The sequence below is a fragment of the Ischnura elegans genome, chromosome 10 (genome assembly GCF_921293095.1).
Source record: "Ischnura elegans chromosome 10, ioIscEleg1.1, whole genome shotgun sequence".
NCBI classification, from domain to species: Eukaryota; Metazoa; Arthropoda; class Insecta; order Odonata; family Coenagrionidae; genus Ischnura; species Ischnura elegans.
Window position 1 is genome coordinate 51,171,145 of NC_060255.1, and position 11,969 is coordinate 51,183,113.

At 36.4% G+C, this 11,969-nt stretch overlaps 1 protein-coding gene across 1 annotated transcript; it reads right to left on the bottom strand.

The window, feature by feature from the left end:
• Positions 1 to 1,671: 1,671 nt before the first annotated feature.
• LOC124166416 (alpha-aspartyl dipeptidase) lies at positions 1,672 to 7,125 on the bottom strand. Its single transcript, XM_046543947.1, has 6 exons — positions 6,859 to 7,125; positions 6,689 to 6,780; positions 6,426 to 6,580; positions 6,155 to 6,328; positions 3,850 to 3,992; positions 1,672 to 2,528 (listed from the first exon to the last, which is right to left on the bottom strand). The coding sequence occupies exons 1-6, from the start codon at positions 6,957 to 6,959 to the stop codon at positions 2,462 to 2,464; spliced, it is 732 nt and encodes a 243-aa protein (XP_046399903.1). The 5' UTR covers positions 6,960 to 7,125; the 3' UTR covers positions 1,672 to 2,461.
• Positions 7,126 to 11,969: the final 4,844 nt, after the last annotated feature.

Here is an 11,969-nt window from a genome sequence, read left to right on the forward strand (position 1 = left end):
ATCTTAGATTATACAATAGGGTAGCAGATGTTATGGCCAAAAACAGGTACAAGCTTAAATGTGGCAAGCATGAATACTTCTGAGAGCCACAGGATCAGATCAGGTTATTGTAGAGGGTAATGCATGGAGAATTGAGCGCTGTGTTGGCATGAGGCACAGGCCCACTTTTGTACACATCACTTTGTTGGAGGATATCTCATTGCAAAAGGTGGTTTTTTAGGTTAATGCTGACATATAATAGTACTTAATTTAAACAAAGGTCTCTATCCAGCCTTAGATTGATATTGGTTGAATGTGTTTAATATCAAGGTATGTATTTTATTCTGAAAGGAAAATATAGAAAATAATGGTTGACTATTTCAAATATAGCCAACATCTGGTTATATCAGAGTTGAAGATAATGCGTGCCAGTATTAGATGCTTATAGAACAAAGCTTATTTTTAATACATGATCCTTGCATTGGTTTATTCTAAATCATGACTTGATGTTAAAGGTAGTTGTAGTGATGTTTCCTGCAAGAAGAAAATGAACACCATGTTACACAGTCTGAGATTGATAGAAGATGCTTATTAGCATTAAAGAGAGCAGAGTATTGTAGCAGTAGAGCCATTGAGTAAATTCGAGTTCATATAGTAGCGAAGGAATCGTTGAGAGCCTTGGCAATGGTGGTCATAATGCAACACTCAGCTCTCACACGATCCATGAAATATCAAAAAATGTGCCAAGGTGTCCATGCAGGCACGTGGCTAGTAGGAGGCTTCAGACCCCCAATAATGTCCCCCATGTGGCAATTTCTTGCGATACATCTGTAGAGGAGACCATTAGCACATGGGCATCTATCCTCAAGACACTCCATTTTTTGATATTTCATATTAACTGCCAGTAACCAACGTAAAATTTAACTGTCAGCATTTTGCAATCAAAATATAGAGCTGACTTCATGAAATGTATGGTTTTCCTACGTGCATAAATTTACAGCGAAATATCAGTGTAGGCAACTCACATACCACCCAAGCTTTCCCAGAAGCAAATTTCTGGCTGCATGTGCCTGGGTTTCCAAGATGAGGGAGTGTGATAACAAAATTGCATAGAAGTTCACTAGGCAAGGAAAGTGCTATATATGCTTTTCTAATGAGTACACGCCTCTCCTCTAAATATTCTCTCTTGCCACACTTCTGGTGAAGGTAGGCCCTTAACCAACAGAGAGGCGACTAAGTTCACCTATAAATGCATGTGTAAGCATCAGAAGGAAGCACTTCTAGACAATCAAGGAAGGTGCATTTCAACAGTTATTTTACAGTAAGAGTTTGAATATTCCAATCATTGGTCACCTTCACTGCAAATAAGCAATTATCTAAAATTCAGCAGAACATTGATTATATGACGTGCATTAATGCTTTTCTTCCTCAGATCATCACTGTTACCACTGAAATCAGAACTTTTCTCATCAAGTTCATAGAATTGTAATTGTTTTAATGATAATTCAACTCTTTAGACTGATTAAAAGTAAATTCATGAATTATTTTTTGCAATATTTTCTGTTTTTATACAGCCTGAGCATTTAGGTTTCCCTTAAAATTTCAAGCCTGCAGAATGGATGACAAGTCAGAACAAGAAATCTATACAAGGACTAACTTTTTGTATGTGTGAGGAAAAAATATAGAGAAAACTTAAACTTATCAGTCATTTTTATTCCATAATTAGGAAATCCATATTTTAAAATTACAGATATTTTCCCCGAATAACAAAATTGACAGGTGGGGATGGAGTTCATATAAAGGCACTAGGAATACTGATTTTTAAGGCATTTACTTGTCTAGATATCTTCAGCACCTTTCATTAAAAAAATGATATGACTCTACATTTTAATTACATTCCTTGGTTGGAATAAAAAAATTGAAAAGGCAAAATACCAAGGACACGATTGGACCACCCAATCTTTCCTATTTGGTATATTTTGGTACATGTGTAGACTGAAGAATTATGCTTTCTTTTACGCATGTTGATTCATACAGGGCTAAAAGTATTATTACCCGATAACTAATACATGGACTACTGAAGAAAATTCATGCCTTGATTTATTACCATGGCCCATAAAAATCTAATAGATAAAAATATATATTTTTCCCATGTGCATTAGGTAGCTTTAAGGATATTCTCTGAATGTCAATGAGATATACTACAAGCAATCCCTGTATTGATCCAGAAAATATTTTCTAATATAAAAGTTAAGTACAGAATATAAAACAAATATAATAAATATTAGAATTATGACTTGCTAACATCATTAAGTCCCAAAATTAATTTCAATCAGCCTCAAGAAGTGAATTACAATAAAACAAATTCAGGAGAATGGCCACCACAGAGTAGCATATGCAATAATAATGAGAAATTTACATGTTAAAAAAGATATAATCAAAATGAACCGTGGACATCAATCACTTCCATTCTTCTTCTCCATCAATTAGTCTTGTTCAGAAGAAAGCTAAGATCTGAATCCGCAGGATACTCCTTTGTAAGTTCTCCCCTATAGATAAAAATGTTTCATTAGTCATCACACAGCAAATTCCATCGTATGTTGAATCATCATTATTTCTAAATGAGGAATAAGGTTTAAAGAGCATCGGCGCATGCAACTTTTTCTAAGTTAAAAATGATTCCCCATAATAAGTAAGGTATAGCATTACATAATCGAAGAAATGAAATCCGAATGAGGAATCCGTTTAAAAAGCATCAGTGCATGCAAATTTTTCTAAGTGAAAAATGCGTCTCCATAACAAGTAAGGTATAGCATTACATTGATGAAATATGGTGCAAGTGGAAACTACTTAAAACCTTATTCCCGACTCATGTTGTGTCACCTTGAATGCACTAGTGCCCCATTCACTCTTCTAGCGAATAACATAAGAGTGAAAAAATATTTAGTGCTTTCCCATAGAATTGGCTGCGTGAAGATTTCTCAGGATCTCCACTGGGTCAGGTACTGCATTACTGGCTGCGTTTCGATGACAGATTCGGACATCGTACTAAGGGCTACGAGTTAGTCTCTCACGAGTTAGTCACTCATTGCCCTGATGACAATGGCGCTGAGTCGGACAGTGAAACGTTGGCAGTAATGCAGTTCCTGACCCAGTGGCGATCCTGAGAACTCTTCTTGCGAACATAAGAGTGGAGGAGGACTCAGTCTCTCTGACCTCCGTGGAGTAAACATCGAACTCCAGGCTACAGTGTTGCCCAACATATTTATTTAATGCATTATTCAAAAGCCAAAACTTGATTAATTACTACAAAAAAAAAAGCTAAGAGTAATTTTTAATTTCTCATATTTTTCTAAGTTCATACTTGTTTCATATTTTTCAATTTGTAATTTGAAAAACCGTTTGTTGTGACAGATGAAAATGAAACCTCATTTTCAAACTAAGACTGAAAAAAATAGATAGCTATAAACTAAAAACCGAACATTGCTTGCTGATTTAATTGACTTATGAAAAAGGGTTCTAATGATGACAGATATAAGTTCTTAAGCTAACATTGGGCCAAAGGGTACATCAGACATAAATTCCAAAGGAATAAAATTTGTAGGAATTATACATAGTTTCGTATTCTTTATGTTGGGACGTTATTTCTGTGAGACGTTGAAAGAGCTTCCAGGTCATACAAAGAAACCTTCAAAATAGCATTTTAAACTTTTTGGATTTAATGAAATATAGTATCAAGATATTTAGTGAGCAAATCTCAGATTTGGATTAAACACAAAAAATTTGTAAGAGGAAGAAATCAAAAGTATTCAAAAACTTTTGGCACAAAAAAATTCATTTTGAATTGATTAGTAGAAAAATGTAGCTTACTCAATAAATACACGACCAGACAGATCCCCTAACAACTTCACTTTATCACCAATAACTTCTAAAATACTGCCTTCTCTCAATCCAACAACAGGAGGCATACCAGGGATCTCATGATATTGATTAATGCGTGTTTCTCGAGTTTCCTGAAATAACAGCAAAAGGAGGTTAGAAATGCAAAAGCCGTGACTCATAGATTGATTGTGCACCATAATGGATCTTTAAAAAAAATTACTCAAAAATTGAGAAAACACTTTTTTAATGTAAGCTTTATCAATAGTGACAACATTAAATGTTGGAGGTGGAAGGTACAGGATTAAGAAATGTACTAAGGTTGTCGAAAACAAGAGGGAGGAAAGGGACTTTAAATAAAGGTATAACATGGTAACATGTAGTTACAGCAGGAGTATATTTGAGTACATATTATTAAATTTATGAAGCTTTTCTCATTTAAAACGATGTATTTTGACTCCCTATTTACAAAAAAAACTAGATATGTATAAATAGCTCTCACCATGCATTTTCATCGCAGCATGAATAAGAAACTTCAATAATTTCTCAAAAACACAAAACTTCACATTCAAAAAAGCTTCAATTTAAGATATGCTGTATGCTGGTGTTAAGACCAATCAATGCAAATTTGTTGATGGGAACCTGCGTTTTGTATCCAAAGTCTACCACTGTCCTGCTATTGCTAAAAATGATACATAGCACATAAATATTGGTGCCCATCAACATTTTCCACTATAAAGACAGGATTTCATAACTAGAAAAGAATTCAAGTATTTTGGATACAGGGAAGTAGGCCTAAAATTTATAATAGTTGAGTCTCTTCTAGATTATATGAGTCTCTTAAGCCAGAAAAAAAAATCCTGCAAGTACAGCCTCATCTCTCTAAAATTCAGTGGCTATCCAGCCTTTATATTGTATGCTTCATGAATCCACTGGATTTTCAGCTGAAACTCTGAGCACCACACCAATTTTCCAGGAAGAAGACTCAGAACTCGGCTACATCAAGCCCTTGAGTCCAAGATATTTGAATTCCAAAATTTCTTCATTTATGCTGGGAAATACACGTAAAGAATTATCTTTAAATTTCCTAGGGTCAAGATTGAAATTCAACTCTTGTATGAGAGCTATACAGTGTTGACTTCAATTGCTCCAATTAATGTGCTGAAGTTTATCAGCAGGGATGTTGCGATCTCTTTGGCACCTACCATTGAGTACATTCTGTAGGAGTTAAAACTCAAGAGCTCTTACTCAGCACAGGAGTGGACCGCTACAAAGCATTTTCTCAGCCTCCCTGAATGGAAATGCTTAATGAACGCTATAGATGGACTTTTTAATCATTTAGCACCACACCACTAGCCGCTAAGAACTAATATTTGAACACCCATCAATCAGTAACAAGTGTTTGCACAAGTAGCCACCAAAAAGACAACTCCAAGCAGTTTTATTCAGGATGACTTAACCCAGTTGTTATAGCAGTGCTCTGAGCACTTGCTTTCTCCTGCATACACCCATTTAAAATTGTCTAATGCAGCAGCGTAACTATGGGGGGATGAGGGGTATAGATCCCCCCCCCCCCAAAGGCTCGGAGAAATAAAAAAAATATTTAAAACTACTGCCTACAGTTTAGACATATAATATCTGCATCCGCTTTAAATTAAAGATCATTTATTAGTGGTGTAAAATGTAACAGAAAAAGACTTTAGAGATTTAAAAGGGTAAATAAGTAATTTCCTAGAGACCAATGAAAATAGAATAACTATTAGTAGTGCCCTTCTTGCGGCATCCAAGAAAGAATCAAAATCCCTCTGCAAGATAAATATATGGGCTTGGGGAACGCCATTTCATGGCCTTTTGACGGGAAAAGACATTATAATGGTATACATATGCTGAGAACTGCATATAAAACACACAGTTGAACTCACATTCAGGTGTCTGAATAATAACTGTCCCCCTCCAACCAGCGGTGCAGCGAGGGGTGGTTTAGGGAGATAAATCCCCCATCAGAGAAATTTTGAGTTTAATCCATTTTACTTAATTGGATTGATATTACTAATAGAATAGTGTATAAGGATTATTTAATATCCCTCAGAAAGCCGTAAAACTCACCATTTTGAACCATTTATCTTAAAATTCCGTAATTTATTAATCTCGCACCTACCGCTGATCCTGGTGGGTATTCCATACCCACACACACCCTGGTATTATATAGTAGCACCTAAACCCCCCAGCCTTAATTCCTAGCTGCGCCCCTGCCTCCAACGACTTCAACTTAACCCCCGTAATAATAATTACTTACCCCCATATGTTTTGATCCAGGAGTTGGATCCATGTAGTGAGGATTCACGTTGAATGGAACCAATGCCAATGCATTTAAGGAGGGGACGTGCACGATTGGCATGTCATTGGTTGTGCAAATACTTATAGTGGCAACGTTTGTGCCAGCGCTGCTTCCCATATAAGGAATTCCATCCTTTAACATGAGACAATCACATATTAATACCAATCGATATGGTCGCTCTAGAACTGATACTAAGACAAAAATAGATTCGTATGGTACAGGCACTCACATGAAGAACTCTTTTACGAATCGGCTCAATTAAACTGTGATCGTATAGAGTCTTCAACAGTAAAAATGTATTACCTCCACCTATAAAAAAAGCCTGTGCATTGTTGACTTCTTCCACATAGGAAGATGATTCGTGTATACTTTTCACTTCATACCCTGCAAAAGAAGATGGGCATTGGAAAAAGCGAACGCCGGTCATTCATGAGGTTACGTTTAGCATTAAACAAAAATCCGCCCCAAAAAAAAATGGAAAACACTTCTTACCCCATACACTCAATGCATCCTTCACCTTACGGGCGTATTCATCGTGATTACGAAGGGCAAACGGAATGAACAATATTTTAGCAACGTTGTTCCTAAAATTCAGAATATCATCCTATTAAAAGATCTCATACTCAATTTTTATGATATATAATACATAATAATAGTGTTACCTCTTGAAAAAGGAATCAATTTCAGTCTTAGCGTACTGCAAATACTCCGATCCAAAAACAGTGGACGTAGATAAAAGCAATAGCTTTCGCTTGGAAGCCATAACTAATGAAGAAAATGAGTAATTTTCCAAAGATGGAGTTAACCCTAACAGGAAAACACTACGAAAAACTGGGGCACTTATCTTAGCAAAACGAAGGACTTTAACTAGATATCATGAGATATCACGTGAATTTGAACGATTGAAATTATGGAACTTTCCTCGGCAGAAATCTACTGAAAGACGAAATGCGCAAGCGAAAATCCGCGCTACGTTTGAATTGATTGGAATCATTGACCGAACCCATTGGTTCGAATGCATGTAAATTTGCAGTCGAAGAAAATACAGAGGGCATCGTTACAATGAAACGAATCTCAAAACACGCGAGATTGGAGTAAATTGTCCTCTTGCCAATATTATTTTGATTTCATGGTTTTTGTCCTTTTCTGTGCCACACTGAAAGAATACATATGTATATTAGGGTGGGCCGAAAAAAGGTTTTTTTTTCCTGATCAAATTTGCCCTGTCCGGAAAAGTTGCGAAATGATATAAGGATCTCGCACACAAAATTTTTTTCAAATCGGATAAATTTAACCACTACCGCCCGAGCTCTAAAGTTTAAAATTTTGCGAAAAATCATGCTGATTTCAGAATCAAACGGCTATGAAGACGACGTTTATGAAAATATGGGATAATGGATAATAGAAAAGAGTGGATGCATGTTTATAGTTTATGAAAATGAAATTTGAAGTTTATTTGACAAAATCTATGGTTCAAAAAATGTCTATGAATTTACAACAAAATTAGAGTATAGACCACCCGAACAACACAACTCATTTTTGCCTACGTTTCTAAAATTCCATTTTGGGGGCTAAATTGCAGCTAAAATAATATTTATTTCGATTGAATTTCATTTTTTAGCAAATAAGTCATCATATGGTAGTAAATAATCCCACAAAAAAGTGATAATGAGGTAAATTATTTGAAATTAACATCAATCATAATGAGGAATAACGTACCTGTGGAGCTATTTTCAACAAGAAATTCAGTCAAGGCTGAGAAAAAACAGAACCTGAACACCAAGCATTTCCCTAAGTAGCTCTCTGCTAGTTTCGGGAAGAAACTAGCCGGAACTCGAGCCACGAGGAAGAGGCTACTATCGAGTTCCACCCATGTGCCCCCAGCCAACCTTTCAAAGGACACGAGTGTGAAAGCACATCAATTACTCTAACAAAATTATTTTGTGATTTTTTCGAATTGCGGCTGAATTTCTCTGTCTCTTATGCACGATAATGCCCATCCATGCCTGCTTTCTATACTGCACACGGATTTTGATGCTAATTAGCATTAGCATGTTAACATTATCATTTGTACCATCCTTTCAACTGCTTGTGTATGGCAGGGAAAAGGTAGGTACTTCTAATACAGATATTTCTGTAACAAGGTCTTCCAAGTTTTTGTTTGTCATCCCAGCTACTATTTGTAGTTGATTTACCTCAATTACTTCCCAGTCAACCAAGTCGATATAATTTTGAGCATCGAAGTTTAGCTTTGGAAAATTCGAATTTCCTCGCAATTTCTCCCACTGAGTTTCTCTCGATTTCAATGTATTTGTGATGGCCATTGCACGAATTTGTCTGCGTTCATCGGCTAACATTGCAAGCAGAATATTCTCTGGGAGAGAAAAATTACACTTCCCTGAATTATAGAGTAGCGGCATAATTTGATGTCTCTAGCCTTCATAAGAAGAATCATGTTCATAATATGCTTCGGGCCTACCGTTCAATATTGTCTCATTTTTATTGAAAACCGCATTGGAGCATAAACTTCGATAACAAATTTTGCGAGGGTCATCAGTTCTTTTGACGGTGCTGAACGATAGTTCATTGCAATGAAGCAGGCAAACAAACCAATGTAAAGGTCTTCTTAGGGCCATTTCCATTCTCCTGATTACTCCGGCATGGCTTCCGGTGTTAACCTCAGTTCCAACGCACACAATTGCTTTTAGTCCATCGATAATGATCATTTCCTCCGCTATAAAATTCATGATGGAATCTTAGAGGCCAATAGCTTTGCTAACACATGGGTTGACCTGTCATAAGTAGCGTGAACCGGGCTCTTGAACGAGAGTTACATGATCCTCCACTATTGTTTTTCGCTTTGATTGACTATAGACGAAAGCAGAGTCTTTCCTCTTGTCGAAGTAAAGCACTTGCAGTTTAACAGTTCCCACATTCCTCCGAAGAGACGTGCGCAATCTTTCCCTTCTAACTTTGTTCTTGTCAACAACAAGTACCTCGACTCCTTGAGTAACCAACCCGATATCTATTAGGTGCGCAGATGCAAGTGCTGCAGAGGTATGGTTTGATAAGCAGAATTATTCACAGGATGAGGCAAATCTTGGCAATTTCAAATTACTTACACTAACCTTTTTCCATGAAATCCTCTCCTTCACTTACATCACATAACTCTTCGTTCAATGTCATTTCATCACCTGAGTCTTCCAAACAAAAGTGTTATGACAAACTAGGGTGGAGCATTCGGGTGTTCCTTTTTTCCTTCCAACCTGCAAAGCCTCGTCTTCCTATTTTTGGTCTCCTGCGCATTGATGGCGCCTATCTTCATTTTCCTGCCTCTTCTCTGTCCTTAGGGAATTCCCATGCTAAACTAGGTATTTGCGAAGGAATATCACAAACAAAATCAGTCTCACTTGAGCAATTTACATGCCGCAACATCAAAAAGCTGACGTGCGTGACGAAGAAAGTCTTGCTTCAGATCAATGAAAGCATTTTTGTTGACAGATGGAAGAATATTGCGATTATTTCCATGATATTGAATAATTCGCCAAACAATTTGCCTATATCCAACAACTGGGGTAGAGGATCTATGCCAAATGCCTTCAATGGCATAAGTCTCCGCGATTCCCGGCATAGGAATAATGGTACCATTTTAACTTTCTTCTTCAATGTACCGAGAGTACAAAAACATTTTCATCATCTTTTCATAAGTGGGCAAATCATTACCCCTGAAATTTTCGGGTGCAACAAATATCACGCACTCCACTCCACACCTGGTATGCTTTCCCTCTATTCTAACCATTGCGTCATTCCTCCCATAATCCTTTGGAATGTCGGTTGGGGGGACACGGGTGGAACTCGATAGTAGCCTCTTCCTCGTGGCTCGAGTTCCGGCTAGTTTCTTCCCGAAACTAGCAGAGAGCTACTTAGGGAAATGCTTGGTGTTCAGGTTCTGTTTTTTCTCAGCCTTGACTGAATTTCTTGTTGAAAATAGCTCCACAGGTACGTTATTCCTCATTATGATTGATGTTAATTTCAAATAATTTACCTTATTATCACTTTTTTGTGGGATTATTTACTACCATACGATGACTTATTTGCTAAAAAATGAAATTCAATCGAAATAAATATTATTTTAGCTGCAATTTAGCCCCCAAAATGGAATTTTAGAAACGTAGGCAAAAATGAGTTGTGTTGTTCGGGTGGTCTATACTCTAATTTTGTTGTAAATTCATAGACACTTTTTGAACCATAGATTTTGTCAAATAAACTTCAAATTTCATTTTCATAAACTATAAACATGCATCCACTCTTTTCTATTATCCATTATCCCATATTTTCATAGAGGTCGTCTTCATAGCCGTTTGAATCTAAAATCAGCCTGATTTTTCGCAAAATTTTAAACTTTAGAGCTCGGGCGGTAGTGGTTAAATTTATCCGATTTGAAAAAAATTTTGTGTGCGAGATCCTTATATCATTTCGCAACTTTTCCGCACAGGGCAAATTTGATCAGGAAAAAAAAACCTTTTTTCGGCCCACCCTATATACATATTCTTTCAGTGTGGCACAGAAAAGGACAAAAACCATGAAATCAAAATAAAATTGACAAGAGGACAATTTACTCCAATCTCGCGTGTTTTGACATTCGTTTCATTGTAAAACGCTCTCTGTATTTTCTTCAACTGCAAATTTACATGCATTCGAACCAATGGGTTCGGTCAATGATTCAAACGTAGCACGTCTTAGATTTTTCTGTTTTAGATTTAGATTTTTTTCGGCCCACCTCAATGTATATGGTTTCAGTAGAAGTCACGGTTTTTGAGTAATTTGCGAAAAAAGTGAAAAAATCATTTTTAAGGCGGGCCCTAAGCTTTTCTCACCCCCATAGATAAGTTGCTTTAATGGAATGTTTACAAGGCTAGACCTGCGACAAAAATTTGAGAAAACTTAATGACTTAAACAAAAATTTGATTTTTTTCTCTACTCGCCATTTTTGACATTAGTTGATTGGAGTAATTGCTAAGCACCTTTATACATACTCTCAATACACCATTATCAAATCCCTCAGTCCCAGGCCCTGACCATATTGATATCGCCTCCTACAATCCCACCTAAGACCATTACTTTTTCTTTTATTTATTAACGATGTATGTTCTTATATTCACCCGGCAAAATATCTTTTGTATGCTGATGATCTAAAAGTTTACCACCCTGTTGATTGCGCTGAGAATGTCAAGGAATTACCACACTCCCTGAGCAATTTACTCATTTGGTGTGGTTCTAACCAGATGCAATTAAATTTTGAGAATTGCAAGGTAATGACCTTTAGCAAAAATAATGCCCCCTTTCTTTTTCAAGTAAATTGCTTCTCTAATTTAGGAATTTTATTTGAAAATAATTTAGGCTTTAGAATGCACATTGAACAAATAACTATTAAGTCATACAAAATGTGGGGATTTATCAACCAAATTTGCAGAGATATTAAAAATGTAAATTGCTTGTCACTACTTTATGCTATCCTAGTGAGATCTATTCTGGAATATGGCACTGTGATATGGAATCCTTATTATGAGACACTTCTCAATGCTCTGGAAAGGATTCAAAAGAAATTTCTCAAGTTACTTGAATTTAACCTTAAGAAAAAGTCACATAATGACCCTGGATTTGAAATTTCCAAATGACATCTGTGTGCCTCCCTTCAACTTCCGCAACAAAAATTGTATGTATAGGGAGTCCCAACAATATACACCATGCTGCTTTTAAATTATTGTTACAC